The sequence below is a fragment of the Bos mutus genome, chromosome 6 (assembly GCF_027580195.1).
Source record: "Bos mutus isolate GX-2022 chromosome 6, NWIPB_WYAK_1.1, whole genome shotgun sequence".
Lineage (NCBI taxonomy): Eukaryota > Metazoa > Chordata > Mammalia > Artiodactyla > Bovidae > Bos > Bos mutus.
In genome coordinates this window covers 46,004,827-46,024,699 of record NC_091622.1, presented here as the reverse complement: position 1 = coordinate 46,024,699, position 19,873 = coordinate 46,004,827, and the positions used below count along the sequence as shown (strand labels likewise).

The 19,873-nt window shown below is 36.8% G+C and overlaps 1 protein-coding gene across 3 annotated transcripts in view; it reads right to left on the bottom strand.

Annotated features, from left to right (window-relative positions):
- Positions 1-19,873, bottom strand: part of TBC1D19 (TBC1 domain family member 19) — a 157,225-nt gene that overhangs the window by 118,516 nt on the left and 18,836 nt on the right. For 2 of the 3 annotated variants that reach the window (XM_070372240.1, XM_070372239.1), the window contains exons 2-4: positions 10,100-10,172; positions 9,099-9,144; positions 2,290-2,365 (exon numbers count right to left, since the gene is read on the bottom strand). In XM_070372240.1, the coding sequence (XP_070228341.1) occupies positions 2,290-2,365; positions 9,099-9,144; positions 10,100-10,172 (195 nt within the window). Of the gene's footprint in view, positions 1-2,289; positions 2,366-9,098; positions 9,145-10,099; positions 10,173-19,873 lie in introns of those variants that run through there. The other variant, XM_070372241.1, reaches the window with a different exon arrangement.

The following is a 19,873-nucleotide window of genomic DNA, read 5'->3' as shown; positions in this document are numbered from 1 at the left end:
AAGGCCAAATTTGCCTGTTACTCCAGGTGTTTCTTGACTTCCTACTTTTGCATTCCAGTCCCCTATAATGAAAAGGACATCTTTTTTGGGTGTTAGTTCTAAAAGGTCTTGTAGGTCTTCATAGAACCATTCAACTTCAGCGTCACTGGTTGGGGCATAGACTTGGATTACTGTGATATTGAATGGTTTGCCTTGGAAACGAACACAGATCATTTTGTCATTTTTCAGATTGCATCCAAGTACTGCATTATGGACTCTTTTGTTGATCATGATGGCTACTCCATTTCTTCTGAGGGATTCCTGCCCACAGTAGTAGATATAATGGTCATCTGAGTTAAATTCACCCATTCCCGTCCATTTGAGTTTGCTGATTCCTAGAATGTCGACATTCACTCTTGCCATCTCTTGTTTGACCACTTCCAAAGCAGCCATAAACAACATGTAAATAAAGGAGCATGATTATTTTCTAATAAATATATTTTATTAATTCCTATAATTTTCATGGGTCTCAAGACAGTATTCTTCTGATTTTTCAACCAGTTGAAAATGTAAAAAAAAAAAAAAAGAAAATCCTAGCTTGCCCACGATACAAAAACAGGTAGCAGGGCAGATCTGGCCCATGGGCTGTAGCATGCCAACTCTTGATCTAGTGGGTAAGCCTAGAAAGAAGAGAGAAGACTACCATACATATACTTACCATTCATACACAGTCTCAGCAACTAGCAGTAGGCTTTAAGAACAGACCTATTATTCACCTCTTCAGTCTTAATAAGAAACCAACTTCTGTTTTTTACACGTTAAAACTGATACTTTCTCTAAAATGTTCAAAAATTTTCCAATTTTGCCAAAAAAAACAATCTTAGAACTAGATATTTAGCTTTATTTTCTTGAGTTCAGACCTTTATAATAAAAGACCAAACAATTCTTTCATACACGCATCATTTCAATATTATGCTTTATGACACACTGATAGTAAATACCATCTGATTGCTGGACCTAAAGTATTAATACTACATAGAGATACAAATATCAGAGAAGGCAATGGCACCCCACTCCAATACTCTTGCCTGGAAAATCCCATGGGCGGAGGAGCCTGGTAGGCTGCAGTCCATGGGGTCACTGAGGGTCGGACACGACTGAGCAACTTCACTTTCACTTATCATTCTCATGCATTGGAGAAGGAAATGGCAACCCACTCCAGTGTTCTTGCCTGGAGAATCCCAGGGACGGGGGAGCCTGGTGGGCTGCCGTCTATGGGGTCGCACAGAGTCGGACACACCTGAAGTGACTTAGCAGCAGCAGAGATAGAAATATACTACACATTAATATTTCCTCAAATATCTCCATGTTTTTTGTTTATATTGCTTCCTTTCACCCTCCAATTTTAAGGGCTTTTTAAAAAATCTGCCTAACATCCAGCACATGAAACATAGTAACTCAAAGCAGCAGAACACTTCTCAGGAGCAGCAGAACCACTGTGTAATTGCTGAAGCTGGGTGATGGGTTCATGGGAGTTCTCCAGGGTGTATTTCAAATTTTTCATAATAGTTTCCAAGACTACGATGGAGAAAGAAGGTCAGCTTATGATGTCCATTAAAGCCTCAGGAGTGGCAGTTAGAGGGTCCCCAGCACTGAGAGGAAGGCTCATGAACAGTCCTACCTCACAGGCAGGTAGACCAGGCTGGGCAAAGGCAAAGGCCAGCTAAAGAATTAGGGACATTTAGACAGCTTATTGTTTCTATTTTAACAGCTTTTTATAGTCTTTCTATTTAAATTGTTTTATTTTATTCTTTTAAAGTGACTTTTCGTTGTTTGTCAGTTCATCTTAGATTACAGGAGTCATTTGGATTCTGCAACTGAATACAACTAGTATGTGACAACCTGTTATGAAAACAAATATATTTCAAATACACTATCAGTAACACTGGTGTCAAAAGCCAAAATTTTAGGGGACGAGTGAGTCAGTTCATTCCCTATTCTTTCCTTTAATATCACAGAACTTGAGGAACAAATCGGTACATAAAACTTTTATCATATTTTAAATCTTAGGCCAGTATGGTACATGATTTTTTTCCCTTCTACTCAGTATTTTCAGAATTACTATAGAAATTAAGTAAGTAATCCTTGGTTACCAAATATAAACAGCATACAAATACTATTTGCATCACTTTAGTAGTCCTTATCCAGTCTTTCATATAATAAATATAGTCCTAATGTTAATAAGGATCTTTCATTCTGCATTATATAACTTGGTATGGAATAATAAAATTAAAATGAACAATAGCCAACCTGTGCTTTCCGCATGTATACCAAAGGTTCTTTAAGATGTTCAGGAGGTGCAGCAGGATGACTAGGTAAAGGAAACCTGAGGACAGAAAGAGGGAGCTAAATATTACATACCACTCTTGATAATTAATCAGTTTGTTTGGTTAGAAATTACTTACCTCTATAGTCCATGATATATGAAACAGAACATTTGCTAGCAGTTCTATGTACTTATACAAGGTACAACAACCTAACAAAACTTTAATTTTTATCCTGCTAGCATTGTAACTTTAAATTAGCAATTTAATGACATTAAAAGTTAAAATGGAATTCATAGATTGAGGTAACTTTTAAATTATTTAGCTCTGTAAGTGCTCATATGAAATTTTCACAACTGTTAATTTTAGTATATAAATATTATAACAGAAATTTTTTAAATCTGAAATCTAAACAAGTCCATTAACTTACTAAAATATCAACTTTTCTCAATTCTCCCAATTTCCTTTTCCACAGAATTGAAGTGATAGTATAAATACTCTTTTGTAATAGCCATATTTTAGCATGCAATATATTACATACTATATTAATTCACAGACTTAATAAAATTTTTTAAATTTAATGTCAAATTCTGTTTTCTGTGTAACATGACATTTTATATTCAAAATATATTGTTTTTATTAAGAAAACAGATTCATTTATTCAACATATTTGAGCCATTCTAGGTATATGGTGAGATTAAGACAGTGTCTCCTATTCTCATGTACCTAATATTCTAGTGAAGAAAGACAGTCAATATTCATTAAAAAACAAACAAACAAATAGAATAACATAAAAGAGTAGTAAATGCCATGAGAAAATGAGAGCAGGATAAAGTCTAAATGATTTGGAAGGGCAGGGAAGGTGTCTAGGAAACCTAATGTTTGAATCAAGACATGAGTGAAAAGGAGCCAACCAACATTCCAAGCAAAAGGATAGCAAGCACAAAACTCTGAGGTGGGAAACTGTGGAATGTTTAAAAATCAGAAAAAGCCAGGATGGCTGAAATGTAATGACTGAGGCACAGAGTGATATAAAATCATAGAGAAGCCAATAGGAAAACACAACAATTAACATTTCCTTAGAGGTTTCAATCTCTTTCACAACTGATACCTCTAATTAAAATTAGTCATAGAAATTATACCCATGTAAAGCAACCATATTCTAACAATCAAGAACCATGCACTGAGTTCTCAAGAAATTCCTCATCCAAACAGGGACATCTAAAGGGGAACTTTAGACAGTTTTACTAACTGATTGTTTCTAATTGTTTTTTCTGCTAAAATCTGCATTCCATGTACCTAAACAAATCACCTTTCCACACTCACAAAAAAAAAAAAAAACAAAAACCACTGGTAATTTCTAGATACCTGAGTATTTCAAGTTGTATATTTTATACTGCTCACTATATTACTTGTAAAGATACATATGTTTTATAATGAAATGTAATTCTAAAATCCTTCCATTTAACAGTAATTATTTCTAAATTTAATAAAACTTGGAAATTTAGAAACTTGAGAGCGTTTACTGATGATCTTAAAGGTTATTTAGAAAAGATCCTGGTGGCTCAGATGATAAAGAACCTGCCTGCAAAGCAGGAGACTCAGGTACAAACCCTGGTTCAGGAAGATCCCCTGGAGAAGGGCATGGCAACACACCCCAGTATTCTTGCCTAGAGAATTCCATGGCAGAGGAGCCTGGCAGGCTGTAGTCCATGGGGTCACAAAGGGTCGGACACGACTGAGTGACTAATGCTTTCTTATTTTAAGGGTTATTTCAGACTTTATTTTTCTGGGCTCCAAAATCACTACAGATGGTGACTGCAGCCATGAAATTAAAAGACGCTTACTCCTTGGAAGGAAAGTTTTGACCAACCTAGATAGCATATTCAAAAGCAGAGACATTACTTTGCCAACAAAGGTTCATCTAGCCAAGGCTATGGTTTTTCCTGTGGTCATGTATGGATGTGAGAGTTGGATTGTGAAGAAAGCTGAGCACCGAAGAATTGATGCTTTTGAACTGTGGTGTTGGAGAAGACTCTTGAGAGTCCCTTGGACTGCAAGGAGATCCAACCAGTCCATTCTGAAGGAGATCAGCCCTGGGATTTCTTGGGAAGGAATGATGCTAAAGCTGAAACTCCAGTACTTTGGCCACCTCATGTGAAGAGTTGACTCATTGGAAAAGTCTCTGATGCTGGGAGGGATTGGGGGCAAGAGAAGAAAGGGACAACAGAGAATGAGATGGCTGGATGGCATCACTGACTCGATGGATGTGAGTCTGAGTGAACTCCGGGAGTTGGTGATGGACAGGGAGGCCTGGTGTGCTGCGATTCATGGGGTCGCAAAGAGTCGGACACGACTTAGCGACTGAACTGAAGTGAACTGAATACAAAGAAATGAGGATCAGCAGATAGGAACAATACAGAAACTGGATGTCACTCTTTACTCCTCCCTCTTCCTGTCTCTCCAAATCCCTCTAAATACCACCCATCTTTTACTACCTCACTGACACTGATTTGGGCAATGACATTATTTGCTTGCATTCATCTGACATATTCATAAGCAGTCTCCCCTGCATCTACACTATCTTCAACCTATTTGTCAATTTGCCTGGCTGTTCGTCAGGAGTAGTGTGTTCTTATTCACCAGTGATTGTATTTCCAGTGTCTAGCATAAGACCTGGCACATACTAGATACCGAGTACATTATTGAATGGGCTTCCCAGGTGGCTCAGATGGTAAAGAATCTGCCAACAATGCAGGAGATGTGGGTTCAGTCCCTGGGTCAGGAAGATCTCCTGGAGAAGGAAATGGCAATGTACTCCAGTATTCTTGCCTTGAGAATCCCTTAGATAGAGGAGCCAGGCAGGCTACAGTCCATGGGGTCACAAAGAGTCAGACACAACTGAGCATGCACATATGCACATTTCTAAATAACTAAAACGCAAATGTGATCATATCACTACTAAATCCTAAAATGGTACCCAAATGCTTTTAGGATCTAGTCTACAAATCCTTGAGTAACAAGCACAAGCCTGCCTACAGATCCAGCTTCATTCTTTCCTATGGCCCTTTGCCCTCGACCATCCAGCCATACAATTTTTATTCTTCCAATATATAACATTCTTTTCCACCTCTAAATGTCTGTGGGCTTCCCAGGTGGCACCAGTGTAAAGAATCCACCTGCCAGTACAGGAGATGCAAGAGATCTGGGTTCAATCCCTGGGCTGGGAAGATCCCCTGGAGGAGGAAATGGCGACCCACTCCAATATTCTCACCTGGGAAATCCCAAGGACAGAGGGGCCTGGAAGGCTACAGTCCTCAGGTTTACAAAAGAGTTGGACACGACTAAACACATATGCATGTGTGAAACATCTGCACCTGTTGTTCCCTTGTGCCCAAAGCATTTTTCTTCTCTATTCCTTCCCCTAACTGTAGCTTTGCTTTCTGATCTCAGTCTGAATATTATTTCCTGTGACAAGTCATCATGACACCTCTAGTCTGAGTTACACACCTGCCCTATGTACTGCTTGTACTTACCCTATTACAGCACTTACCATATTCTACTGTAATTGCATCTGTAAAGTCTCTGTGCCCCACTGGGATGTAAGCTCCATTAAAAGCAAACACTATCTACTTACTTGTGCATTATGCCAGCACCTAGCTCTGAACATAACAATTGTTATGTGTAACATTTACAACTAAGAGGGCAAGAAGAACTATGATTAGGAGATTTTAGAGATGCCCAGGTCTACTACCTGAGGACTCTCTTAGAGAACACTGTGCATGTCTATAAAAGACTGACCTAGTCTGGTGATCTAGTATAAGGTACTCATTAATCTAAAAATCTGTCTGTTTTGAGGCCCACTATCATTAAACATTTATATGTCTCCAAAATATGGTAGACACTTGCATATATATACTATAACAGCAAATTGTGGTATCTGTTTTTATAACATATACGTATATGAAAGGTTAAAAAGGTTTATATATTCTTTTAATTTGTATTCCATAAGGAAAATAATATATCTTCTAATTCTTTATATGCATGCTCAGTCTCTTCAGTCATGTCCAACTCTTTGCAACCTCATGGACTATAGGCCCCCCTGGGTCCTCTGGTCCATGAGATTCTCCAGGCAAGAATACTAGAGTGGGTTGCCATTTCCTTCTCCAAACTGCTCTACATAAAATACAATAAAGACTAGGAGACAAAGAAATGGGTACATTTTCAAAGTAAAGACTTTCTTAAATATTTACAGTAAATATTTAGGATTAATAGTTTCACTAAGTTTTCTCAATTCAAAAAGATATTTATTGTGTGCTAGCCCTAGGGGTGGCTCAATGACTACTTGCTGACTCCATGTCATTTATTTGATGCTATAGGAGATACTCAAAGAAATGTAAGACATAATTCTTGTTTTAGAACATTTTTAATCTAGGTAAAAAACAAGATGCAAGTATATGTGAGAAGTAGTAAAAAGTATGGCTTTAGAATATGTTTCACTAGAGGTGAAATCCCAGCACTGCCATTTACTAGCTACATGATTTTCAGCAAGTTACTTAAGTGATCTTAGACTCAGTTTTCTCTTCTGTAAAATAATTAGAATAATAAAATCTACTTTGTAGGGTGTTATAAAGACTACCTAATATAGACAATGCCTATAAAGTGCTTATTACCACAGTGCTGGACATAAACATTCAATCAATGTAAATTATCACTGATATAATATTAAATAGTTTTTAGCACAATAATAGATAAGGTACGCAATTTTGAAGTGGAAAGAGCTAACCTGGGCTAGTGTTATGTTTCATGTAATAAAAGACTGTAGAAATTTTTCTGCTATACTTGTTAAATAAAAATCTGACTAAAATCTTTGGAATCATTACTAAAATAAGTATGACATGAGCAAATTCCAGGTATGATGTATACAGTTCACATGGCCACAGTTCTATTAGGAATGAGAGTATGTGCATTTTTTTTTCAGTTCCAATCATTTATATTAATAGATATTTCTATCTTAGTTTTGCTTTATTTACCTATGCATCTAATGGTTTCTACCAATGAAAAATGGACCAGAATACGCTAAGTCCACTTACTTTTCTGATTTGCATGAGGAAACACTTCTTCCCCGACTCCAGATGTGCCCTTTCATATAAAACGAACTGCCTCCCTGTAACATACTTGACCTCTTTCCAGGGCTTTACTCACTATACCCCAGAAGACAATAAATGCCCTCTCCAACTTTTAAATTTTGGAAGAATAAACTGAATATGCTCACAATATTATTTAAGTAGAAGGTTAAGTCTGAGTGTGGAGTTCAGCTAAAGAGTTTATTTTGCTCTTGCACTAAGCTATGTCCTCCTACCAATCTTTATCACAAGTAAAAGTATAGTTTTGATTTCCCATTTGCCTTTATATTTTATTTTCTTTATTTGTTCAGAACCCAAGTGAGGAAACAGGCAGTTTTACTGAACTTCTTCAAATATCCCAACAAGTTATTCAATATTTATAAAATACTTATTTAATGTCTATTATGTAGGATATCAAGGATATTACAATGAATGAAATATTGTCCATGCCATCAAGTAAAAAGGCACTCTATCTCACAGAACAATTTTCAGGAATGCATTATGCCACAAAAATAGCAATCATCAGTAGTATCTACTGAGATGAGAATCTAATATCTGGAATTATACACAACAGATGCTATTATTCTGCCAGTATCAGAGACAAAGACACTGAAGTTACAAGCTTAATAGACAGGCAAATCACCATGTCCATATTAGTTTAATCAACTTATGGTATCTCTACTACATTTGGGGAGTTTTAAAACCTTACTTGTCATGATAAATACCTTTTCCTTTAGTGACTAGAACCAAAGGTATAATCACAATCAGCTTTACTTAATAGATGGCACTTTATTTATGAGTTTAAGAGCTCAAAAACCAACTCAAAAGATAGCAATAAGCAAAGAAGCAAATAACTAATTTTAAAAACGTGTGTCTAAGCACAAATCCACAAGCATTCATCTCTTTGTTTTAGAAACAATTCTGGTAAACCAGGTTATTTCCTTTTCCAAGTAACAGCAGATTAGAAGGAGCAAATTGGAAAGAGGAGTGTGAGAAACTAGAGAGGTTACGGATACAGATACACTGATAGCAGGGAAAAAAAGACTTAAGAACTCAGTTAGATCATAAACCTCATGAGGGCAGAAACTGTTCACTGTTCTATGCTATATCCCCAGTGCCCACTATAGTGCTAGCAATAAATAATTGATGAATAATGGAACATTAAGTAAACTACAAAGGTTAACATTTGGGATCCATATGTCTTATAATGAAAAATAGTTCTACACACTTCAGCAAACTCGGACAACAAATTCAGATAAATAAAAATAGTAATATTCTTAATAATGAATATTTCAAAAAAGAGTTAGTTGTGTTTAAAATGGTCAGTATATAAATACAGAAAAAGGATAATGTCCAATATGGCAACAATAAAGAGAACACTGGTAAGCTTAAATTATCTGGAATACTAACTTTTGAGAAATATCATATTCCCTAATTACACTGGATTAATGAATTGTTAATATAAAAATTTGGTCGGTAAAAACCCCCACGTATTAATTCTCAGGAAGACCACAACTGAAATTGTAAGTGAAACTCACTTGAAATGCTATATAAATGCTAATAAGAAATAATAACAATGAGTACACATAGTAAAACTATATTCATTACTTACAAAGCAAATATAGCTAAATGTAATAAGAGTATCTCAAAATAGGGAGGAAAAACTCACACACTCAGTTCACTATACACAGCATTCTGAAGTTTTTTCTCCCAACCTGTTTAAAAAAAAGGAAAACATATATAAACATATTAGTTTTTTAAGTAAACATACATTAAAATTAAATTTATTTCACAAAAACTTTAACATTATATTTACTGTGAAAGAACTTTATCAACTGCCAATTGCTAATGTAAAGTGTTATTCTAAAGAATTATTTCTTATATATTTACCAATATTCCCTTGGCTAACACTGAATACAAAGTCGTCAACATGATTTATTACTTTGTAAGTAAAACTATGGTGTCATTTTCTTAAGATGAGAAGAATATTTCCTTCTTTCATTGTTAAGGAACTCAACAAATGCCAAAATCTTTGGCAGTTGTACTGTCAGTGCTATGAGGAACATGCCAACGGAAGGGCGAGAAACAGCCAGGCGCTTGACAAAGATCATAAGTAATTCATGACAATCACCTAGTCAGTAAATTCCTAAACAAGAGAAGCAGACTATTATGAGGCACCACCAGTCAGATCAGTTCACTTGGCTACTAACTATTATTTCTGATCAACTTATTTGGGTAAGTAAACCACTTAATATCTCAGTTCCCAAGTGCAAAAGCTTAACAGCTTGCTCTAAAAGCTGAGATCTTCTTCTGTTTTCTTTGAAGTGTAGAAAAGAGAGAAAAGAAGCAGAGAAAGAAAAAAGTCACAGATGAAAGGTAAAAGACAAGATATTTAACCAAGGAGATTTTAATACATTCAGGATGTATTTTGACCAGGAAGGTAAACACTATTTAAAACTGATCAATGTAAAGCAGTTATTACCAGTGTTCCTGAATTTCTGCAGAAATGTCTGAAAGTTCTAATTCACTGCAGATAAAAACCTATCCTACCACTCTTCCACAATTTTAAACAAGTAACTGACTGCAGATACAATATCCCCTCAAAATAAAGTCTTTCCTTATTTTGCTTTAAAGAATTAGAGAAAGAAAAATAAAAAGCAACTTACAAACCTGATATTTTAAAGAATTCCTTAATATCTTCTTTTAGTGATTCAAGTTTAATCTCAGGTCTCTGAAGACTGGCCTGATTTTAGAAAGAAGAAACAAAAAGACAGGTCAAAAGTAGTCATTTGGCGTGATACTTAATGCTAACGAGATGTTTAAAAAGGAATGTCCAAATGTGTGTGTGTGTGTGTGTGTGTGTGTGTGTGTGTTAGTTGCTCAGTTGTGTCCAACTCTTTGAGACCCCATGGACTGTAGCTCACCAGGCTCCATAGGATTCTCCAAGCAAGAATACTGGAGTAGGTTGCTATTTCCTTCTCCAGGGGATCTTCCCAAACCAGGGATCGAACCTGAGTCTCCCATATTGCAGACAGATTCTTACCATCTAAGCCACCAGGGGAGCCATATATGCATACTACCATTTAAAACACCCCCTTTGAGATCAGAGCTCCTGAGCATCTGGAACAGCTCGTAAGACAGAATACTCATATACTTTTAAAACAGAAGATCTGTGATAGGACACTAGAATCTACTTAAAATATTAAACCTGTAGCTAATGAATAGTTAACATCTTCATCTAAGACTTTCATTTTTATGAATATTTAACATCTATTTTTCTAATAGGAAAAATACTTTATAAATTCATTCTTTTTATACTTAATATATATGGAATCTACATGCACCTAATAGCCAAAAACCCTGATGCATCCATATAACTGGAGCTTTGAAGAGTGTCATCCCCTTTGGATTGCTGCTCTGTAAACCTGCATTTGTTGTACATATTTATGGAAAATACATAAAACTACCCACTCAAGATTGCCGGGAGAAATATCAATAACCTCAGATATGCAGATGACACCACCCTTATGGCAGAAAGTGAAGAAGAACTAAAGAGCCTCTTGATGAAGGTGAAAGCGGAGAGTGAAAAAGTTGGCTTAAAGCTCAACATTCAGAAAACGAAGATCATGGCATCTGGTCCCATCACTTCATGGGAAATAGATGGGGAAACAGTGGAAACAGTGTCAGACTTTATTTTTCTGCGCTCCAAAATCACTACAGATGGTGACTGCAGCCATGAAATTAAAAGACGCTTACTCCTTGGAAGGAAAGTTATGACCAACCTAGACAGCATATTCAAAAGCAGAGACGTTACTTTGCCAACAAAGGTTCGTCTAGTCAAGGCTATGGTTTTTCCTGTGGTCATGTATGGATGTGAGAGTTGGACTGTGAAGAAGGCTGAGCGCCAAAGAATTGATGCTTTTGAACTGTGGTGTTGGAGAAGACTCTTGAGAGTCCCTTGGACTGCAAGGAGATCCAACCAGTCCATTCTGAAGGAGATCAGCCCTGGGATTTCTTTGGAAGGAATGATGCTAAAGCTGAAACTCCAGTACATTGGCCACCTCATGTGAAGAGTTGACTCATTGGAAAAGACTCTGGTGCTGGGAGGGATTGGGAGCAAGAGGAGAAGGGGACGACAGAGGATGAGATGGCTGGATGGCATCACTGACTCGATGGATGTGAGTCTGAGTGAACTCCGGGAGTTGGTGATAGACAGGGAGGCCTGGCGTGCTGCGACTCATGGGGTTGCAAAGAGTTGGACACCACTGAGCGACTGATCTGATCTGATCTGATCTGACCCACTCACAAATGCTTATTAGTGTCTCTTTCATCTTCAGTTGAATGCTTTCTATTCTACTGGTTTTTCACACTGTGATTTTTACCAAAATAATAATTTCTCCAACTTATAATGGCCTCAATTACCTTTGAAGTGTTGATATTTCATCACCTAGCTCTCTCTATCAAATTCTAGAGACATATGTCTTAAAAGGGCTTCCCTTGTGGCTCAACTGGTAAAGAATCCACCTGCAATACAGGAGACCTGGGTTCGATCCCTGGGTTGGGAAGATCCCCTGGAGAAGGAAAAGGCTACCCACTCCAGTATTCTGGCCTGGAGAATCCCATGGACTGTATGGGGTCACAAAGAGTCGGACACGACTGAGCGACTTTCACTTTCACTCACTTTATGTCTTAAGAAAGCATTTCTGTTAGGGTATCTCACAAACATTTCTGATTAAGAAATCAAAAACTGATCTTATATTCCATTCACTATCTTTCTCCTTCTCTCCTATTTTTAATACTCATCCATGAAAATTATCATTCACCAAGTCAGAAATTTCAGTTATTCTCAATTCTACTCTAATTCTTCCAAGATTCTAACATCTCTCTGGGAAGATGACATTGGTAGTAGGGAGACTTTTTTGTTTTAATCTCCACGATCTCCACAGTGAAACCAAGCAACTAGACAACAAAACCAAAATCCAACAGAAAACACTCACAACCAAACTTGGTAATAAGGTATTCCCCACAAACCTAAAATACAAGCAGTTGGGGACAAACCAACAACCACAAGACTTGTATGGTGTTAGCAACTATAAAAGGAAAGAGCAGAGGGGCTGTTGATGAATACGAAAAGAGGAAGACCCCAAAATTGCCAGCAAGTATTCACTGGAACATATGAAGAGCTAATTTGAGAACAGGAGCTGACACTGGGAGGGTTGTTCTCTAATCCAAGATAGCAGACGAGGTCTGAAGACACTGGAGCAGCCTCACACCTATGAATACTTGAAACTGACCAGACAAGTCTCTTCTCCCTTTCTAAGAAGAAAAACTTGATAGAGTAATGAAAATTGAAGATGACAAGGAACCAACTTACTACCTTGAAAACTGATTAATAAATGAAAAGGCATCTATCTAGCCCGACTTTCCTACAGGAACTATTGTTTAGTCACTAAGTCGTATCCGATTCTTTCGCGACCCCATGAACTGTAGCCCGCCAGGCTCCTCTGTCCATGGAACTTCCCAGGCAAGAATACTGGAGTAGATTGCCATTTCCTTCTCCAGAGGATCTTCCCACCCAGGGATCAAACTCGTGACTCCTGCATGGTAGGGGAATTCTTTACCACTGAGCCACCAGGGAAGCCCTACAGAAACTATATCATTTGGTAACCAAATAACAGATATGGAGAAATGTCTCTTTATAAAAATATTCCAGCTAGAATAACTAAAACAGGTATGATATAATTAGAATACCATCATTTTGCAACGCCTAATCAATTCTAGGCATTGAGGAGAAATAGCTATTAACTTTGCAAAAAAACAACCAGCCATTATGTGCTTCTCAATGAAAGAGGACTCCAGTGCCAACAGCTGTGGTCACTGAGATGGCACCTGAGTCTGATCAAAACCCCTGAATCCAACTGTCAACTTACAGGTCATACAAATGACAGAGGAACATGTTAATCCGAATCATGGAACTTCAGCATCAGAAGGGATTATAGAGTTCTTCTAGGCCAACTAACCATTTAATGACAGATTCACCTCTCCTCTCCAAGGAGCTTTTTTAGCTTAGAAACTCTCAGTTTGAAACTCTATGCTAGCTTTCCCTACCTTTAGTCAATTCTACCTTGGAACTATTCTGTTAGAAAATCCTTATTATGAACTAAAATAGATTCCCCTTAACATCTGCTACTATCATTCTTCCCCTCTGCTCCACCTTACTCCAAGTTCACAGAAAATATGCCAAATCCCTTTTCTGTGAGAGATCTTCAAATACTCAAAGTTAGCTATTGTATCTTCCCAGAAAGTTCTCAAGGTCACATACATTTTCAGGTTCTCCAAGTTCTCTTCATTTGACATATTCTCCTTACCACTCTGGTCATTTTCTCTAAGCAAAGTCTAGTCCAACTTGTCTTCTACTGTAGTAACTTCCTAATTTACCTCTCTATTTCACTCATTCCACTACACCACTTATTCTCAAATTTTTAAGTCTCAGGACCCTCATTCTTAAAAATCATTGAAGACTCAAGAGTACTTCTGTTAATGTGGATTATATCTACTGATATTTATAGTACTAGAAATTAACTCCTCAAAAAATAAAAAATTGAATTTCTGTATGGCCCAGCAATTCCAATTCTACATACATACTCAACAGAACTGAAAACAAGGACTTTAACAGCTACTTGTACACTCATGCTCATCGCAGCATTATTTATAATAGTTAATATATGGATGCAACCCAAGGGTCAAAGATAAATGAATGGATAAAGAAAATGTTGTATGTACACACAATGGAATACTATTCAGCCTTAAACAAGAAGACAATTCTGGCACATCTACAACATGGACAAACCTTGAGGACATTATGCTAAGCAAAATAAGCCAGTCACAAAAAGACAAATGCTGTATGACGCCACTTATATGAGGTACTAGAATAGTCAAATTCATAGAGACAGAAAGTAGAATGCTAATAGCCAGGGACTGTGAAGAAGGAGCAATGGGAAGTTAGTGTTTAATGAGTATTGAGTTTCAGTATGGGATGATGAAAAAGTTCTGGAGATGGATGGTGATAATGGTTGCACAAAATGTGAATGTGAATTCACAAAAAATATGAATGTACTTAATGTCACTGAACTGTACACTTAAAAATGGTTAAAATGGCAAATTTTATGTTTATCATAATAAAAATATTTGTCAATTCATTTTAAAGTAATAAATATAAATCTATTATATATTAACCAAGATATTTTTATTTAAAAGAACTATATTTTAAGAAACAAAATTAGTGAGAAAAAGAGGCCCTGTTTTACAGTGCAAATGCAAATATCTTTGATGTTTGGACAGTAGAAGACAACTGGGCTCTTCACCCCGCTGTAATATTCCATCTGTGGCATGTGTTGTTCTGACTAACATATGCGAAAATCAGTGTCACACAGGCAACTGGAAAATGATATTTTAATATCCTTTTCAGATATTGTGGATATTCTCCTTTGATAGTATACTAAATTTGACAACTAGTAGTTTCCTAAAGATTAGCTGAAATGTGGAATTTGAATGAACTTATAATTTCATGAACCTATACTTTCACACTTTATTGGAAAAACATGTATCGATCTGCCTTGCACTTTGAATCAATCTTCTACTTATACATGATTTTGTAACATTACATATCAATCATTTCAAACATATTAACAATATGTGGTGGACATATTTCATTAAACAATATCAAAAAGTAACATTTGTTAATATCACCATCAATACCATCAGAAAAGTATTTAAGTATTAGGAAGCCATCAAATTCACACTGATGAAAACAAGTTTTCCAGAATCCAATTTTTATTTAAAGCCTGAATTTTATAATTGGCAATATATAACAGTTTTCCTTGAAGTGATAGGCTCACTTTGCTCATTTTAGAGAAAATATCTGCCAAATATTCAAGTGTGAATAACAGTTTGTCAACAGTTCACGCTTACAAGTAAAGATGTTTCATTTTTTAAAAAAAGGCAATCCAGTTTGTAATTTAGTTAATCGCTGGAGTGGTCTTCCTCTAGATAGCCATCTTATTGCAATACACAGCAGTAGTGTCTTACTCATAATTTCCATTTCAGCAAACAGATTATTTAAAAATTAGTATTCAAGAAATGAGATGTAATAAAATTTATACTTGTTTACTGTTGATCAAGAACACTTAAACACTTAGATTATGTTTTAAAACTGTGTGTTGGTGAAAAATACAGTGACTACTAGTAGAGTTCGGTACTAGTTCCCCGATTTAAACTCATCGCCATTGCTTTTGTAGCATCAGTGTAAATGTCAGCACAATGAATATTTTTTTAAAAGGCCTTTGTATTATACAAAATAGTTTTGACCTGAAGGGGTCTTAGGACCCACCAGGGGTCCACAGACTATACTTTGAGAACCACTGCACTAGGCTTCTAGAGCATAAGTCTTTCATCTCTGAACCAACATAATGCTTATCACATAGAAGTACTTCATAAACGTGTTTTCAGTGAACACATTGCACTAAAGATTACTTAGGCCTACACCTACAAAACCCCATGGGAACGGAATTCCCTGATGGTCCAGTGGTTAGGACTCGGCACTTTCACTGTTGTGGCCTGGGTTCAGTTCCTTGCTGGGGAACTAATATCCCATAAGCAATGTGGCGCAGCCAAAAACAAAACAAAAAACACATAACACAAACACAAATGGGGGTGGGGGAATGGCTACAAATAAAAAAGCATTAAAACAAAAAACATAAAAAGATGGCCAATTTAAAAAAAAGCTAACTCCACTATGTTACGACAGAGGAATCATCCACAGAACAATTAATTCTAATTTTAGAAACTAGAAAAGGGGAGAAAAGGCATATAGGCTGAGTGGATGGACTGAACAGAGGTATGTAAAAGTTCTGGTGCACTATCAGTTTGTAGAAGGGTGGATGCTCCAGGAGAATATAGGAAGGAATAAAGTGGAGGATGAAAGTAGAACACTCCCCATTTCTATCTAACCTGCTCACCAGTGCCTGACTAGTGTTCACCAAAACCATCTCAATGTCTTCACCCTCAAAATACCTCAACGACCCTTTCACTGCCTATGAAATAAAGACAAACTCATTCTGGCATTTCAATCCCAATTTATAAAATCTTATCTCTCTAGAAGCGCCCTACAACAAAAAGCTACTTAGCCTTGTCACCATTCCCACATCAGGAATTCACTCCCATCTTCCCCACTTTAAGTGCCATCCAAGCCTTCTCCAAGTCCAGGGGTCTCCTTTCAATATAGTATATACACCTATTCATTTGCATTCTTCCTTCAATAATTAACTGAACACTTCCTACATGCTAGTTGCTCAGTATAAAGGGAAAACCATCACAAAGTCATCCCTTACCCTTGTAGAACTCAAAATGTATTTAGTGAGGTTAAAAATAAAAAAGCTAAGACAGAAGTATGATTTTAAAAATAATATATATATAACCCCCTCCCCGTATCAAATGCAAACATTTTCATCACTAACATAATTGCTTTGGACTTAATCTAGTTTTTCTAAAGAGCCCATCACCACCACAGAAAAGAGTAGCACAGAAACATATACGTTACCATATGTAAAACAGCTAGCCAGTGGGAATTTGCTGTGTGATGCAGGGAGCTCAACACAACACTCTGTGACAATCTAGAGGAGTGGGGTGGGGTGTGAGGGAGGTTCGAGAGAGAGGCGAATACATATACCTGTGGCTGATTCATGTTGATGTGTGGCAAAAACCAATACAACATTGTAAAACAATTATCCTCCAATTAAATAAAATTTTTAAAAAAGATGCTCTGGGGTTCTAGGGGACTTCCTTGGTGGTCCAGTGGTTAAGACTCTGTGCTTCCAATGCAGGGGTGTGAGTTTGATCCTTGGTCAGAGAACTAAGATCCCACATGCCATGCAGTGTAGTCAAATTTTAAAAACAACAACAACAACAAAAAATGATGCTCTGAGGTTCTAGTCTCATGACAACATCCTATCAGTTATATTATTCCTTCTCTCTCCAAAGCCTATCTCCTTCCAGGTTCCTTCCTTTACAACACTTACAACTCTATTATTCATAATAACAATCTGAGCAACAAGACTTATTAAGCACTTAATGGAATGGAAATAGCATTTGAGGTTTTATACAACATCCATTTTAAACACAAATAACACATGATACAAAATAATGATGACCTGGTGTGAGACATCAAATTTGGAATCAGGCTATCACTCTACCATCTAGAGGATGAATGGGCAAATTCAACTTTAAGATGTAGGTTGATTTCATAATTCAAGAAAACACAGAAATCAAAAACCATATGCTTTTTCTAGAAACACAAAGTTCCATGTTATTACACCAAGATTTTTAAATAAGTAAACTTTAGTATACGAAAGGATACATTAAAATACTACAAGAAAAGCACTAACGACAAGGGGGAAATCTGAAAAATCATTTATATTTGGCTTTGAAATACTCTGTGTGATTTTAATTTTTCTAATTAAGTTGGGCCAACACTGCTTTAGCACTTTCTAAATATAATACAGACAAAATGAAGGCAGTGCAGAATATGGTCGTGGCAGGAAAACGCCCTCTTGACTAAATTTGTAAAGGCCTGTTACAAACAGCCAGTTGTTTAACCATACATTATCAAAGCTGATTGTAAAGCTGGCTTTTAAGAGTTAGCTGACATTTCTAGCAAACATCCGAGCTATTGGACATAAACTAAGGCAAAGTTATCACATATATTTTCAAGTCCAAGACTACATTACATTACTTTAAAAGGATCTATAATTATATTCTTTTAAAGTAGGAATCTATAATATCACAGATTTCCTATTTTATCTTAAGAATCAGGCAAATACATGTTTTTGAATTCCCTGCGAACCATCTCCTTATACTCCTTTATCAGTTTTGCTTCCTCCACTTTTTATTACCTCAAGGCAATTAATTCCCTGATGTTATATGTATAGATACATAACCCTTTATTTGAAATCCTACAACCTAAAAAGCTTGGAAAATTAAAGCTGTTTTTTTTTTAACTGAATTGATGGCAAAATCTGTCCTGACTTAAACTCATTTGGTAGGAAAATCTACTGAAAATTCATACATTTTGCTGCATAAATACTAATGTGTAATTACAAGGTGCAATAAAACGATAAATAGTAAGGATTTAAATAACATACAGAATATGCAGGAATTACCTTTCTAAAATTTGAAAAATGCTAATTCCAAAACATACCTGCCCCTAGGGTCTGAATAAGGGATTGTGGATCTGTATTTATGTGCAGGTTGGTACAAGGGTAATTGCAGTTTTGGACCATGAATTTGAAATCATTATAACTAGGCTCAAACATCTTTATTAATCAAAATAGGAACGATTACAATCAACACATTTTTGCCAATGAGAAATAAGTTTACTTCTGTAGACCAAAAAATCCGCGCTTCAGGATTCAGTGAGCTCTTGGAAAGCATTTTCTGCCTCCTGCTGGTTGTGGAAGGATTTTCCCTACAAAAAGTCATCGAGATGCTTGAAGAAGTGGTAATCCACTGGTGAGAGGTCAGGTGAATATGGCAGATGAGGCATAAATTCATAGTCCAGTTTGTTCAACTTCTGAAGTGTTGGTTGTGTGACATGCAGTCGGGCATAGTCATGGAGAAGAATTGGGCCCTTTCTGTTAACCAGTAACTGCTGCACACATGCAGTTTTCCATGCATCTCATTGATTTGCTGAGCATACGTCTAAGATGTAATGGTTTCACCAGGATTCAGAAATGTGTAGTGGATCAGATTGGCAGCAGACCACCAAACAGTGACCATGATCATTTTTTGGTGCAAGTTTGGCTTTGGGAAGTGCTTTGGAGCTTCTTCTCTGTCCAACCATTGAGCTGGTCATCTCCAACTGTTGTATAAAATCCACTTTTTATGGCATGTCACAATCTGATAGAAAAATGGTTCTTTGTTGTTGCATAGAATAAGAGAAGACAACACTTCAAATCAACATTTTTTTTCAGTTAGCTCATGAGGCACCCACTTATTCCACTTATTGAGCTTTTTTGCCTTTCCAACTTGTTTCAAAAGCCAAACAACCATAGAATGGTCGACGCTGAGTTCTTAAGCAACTTCTCATGTAGTTGTAAGAGGATCAACTTCAACGACTGCTCTCAATTGGTCAAGTCTCAACTTGTGGGCTTTCCCAGTGGCTTAGACAGTAAAGAATCTGCCTGTAATGCAGGAGACCCGGGCACGATCCCTGGATCAGGAAGATCCCCGAAGAAGGAAATGGCAACCTACTCCATTATTCTTGCCTGGAAAATCCCATGGACAGAGGAGCCTAGTGGGCTACAGTCCATGGGGTCACAAAGAGTTGGACATGACTGAGCAACTAACACACACACAAATTCTGATGGCTGGCCAATACATTCCTCATCT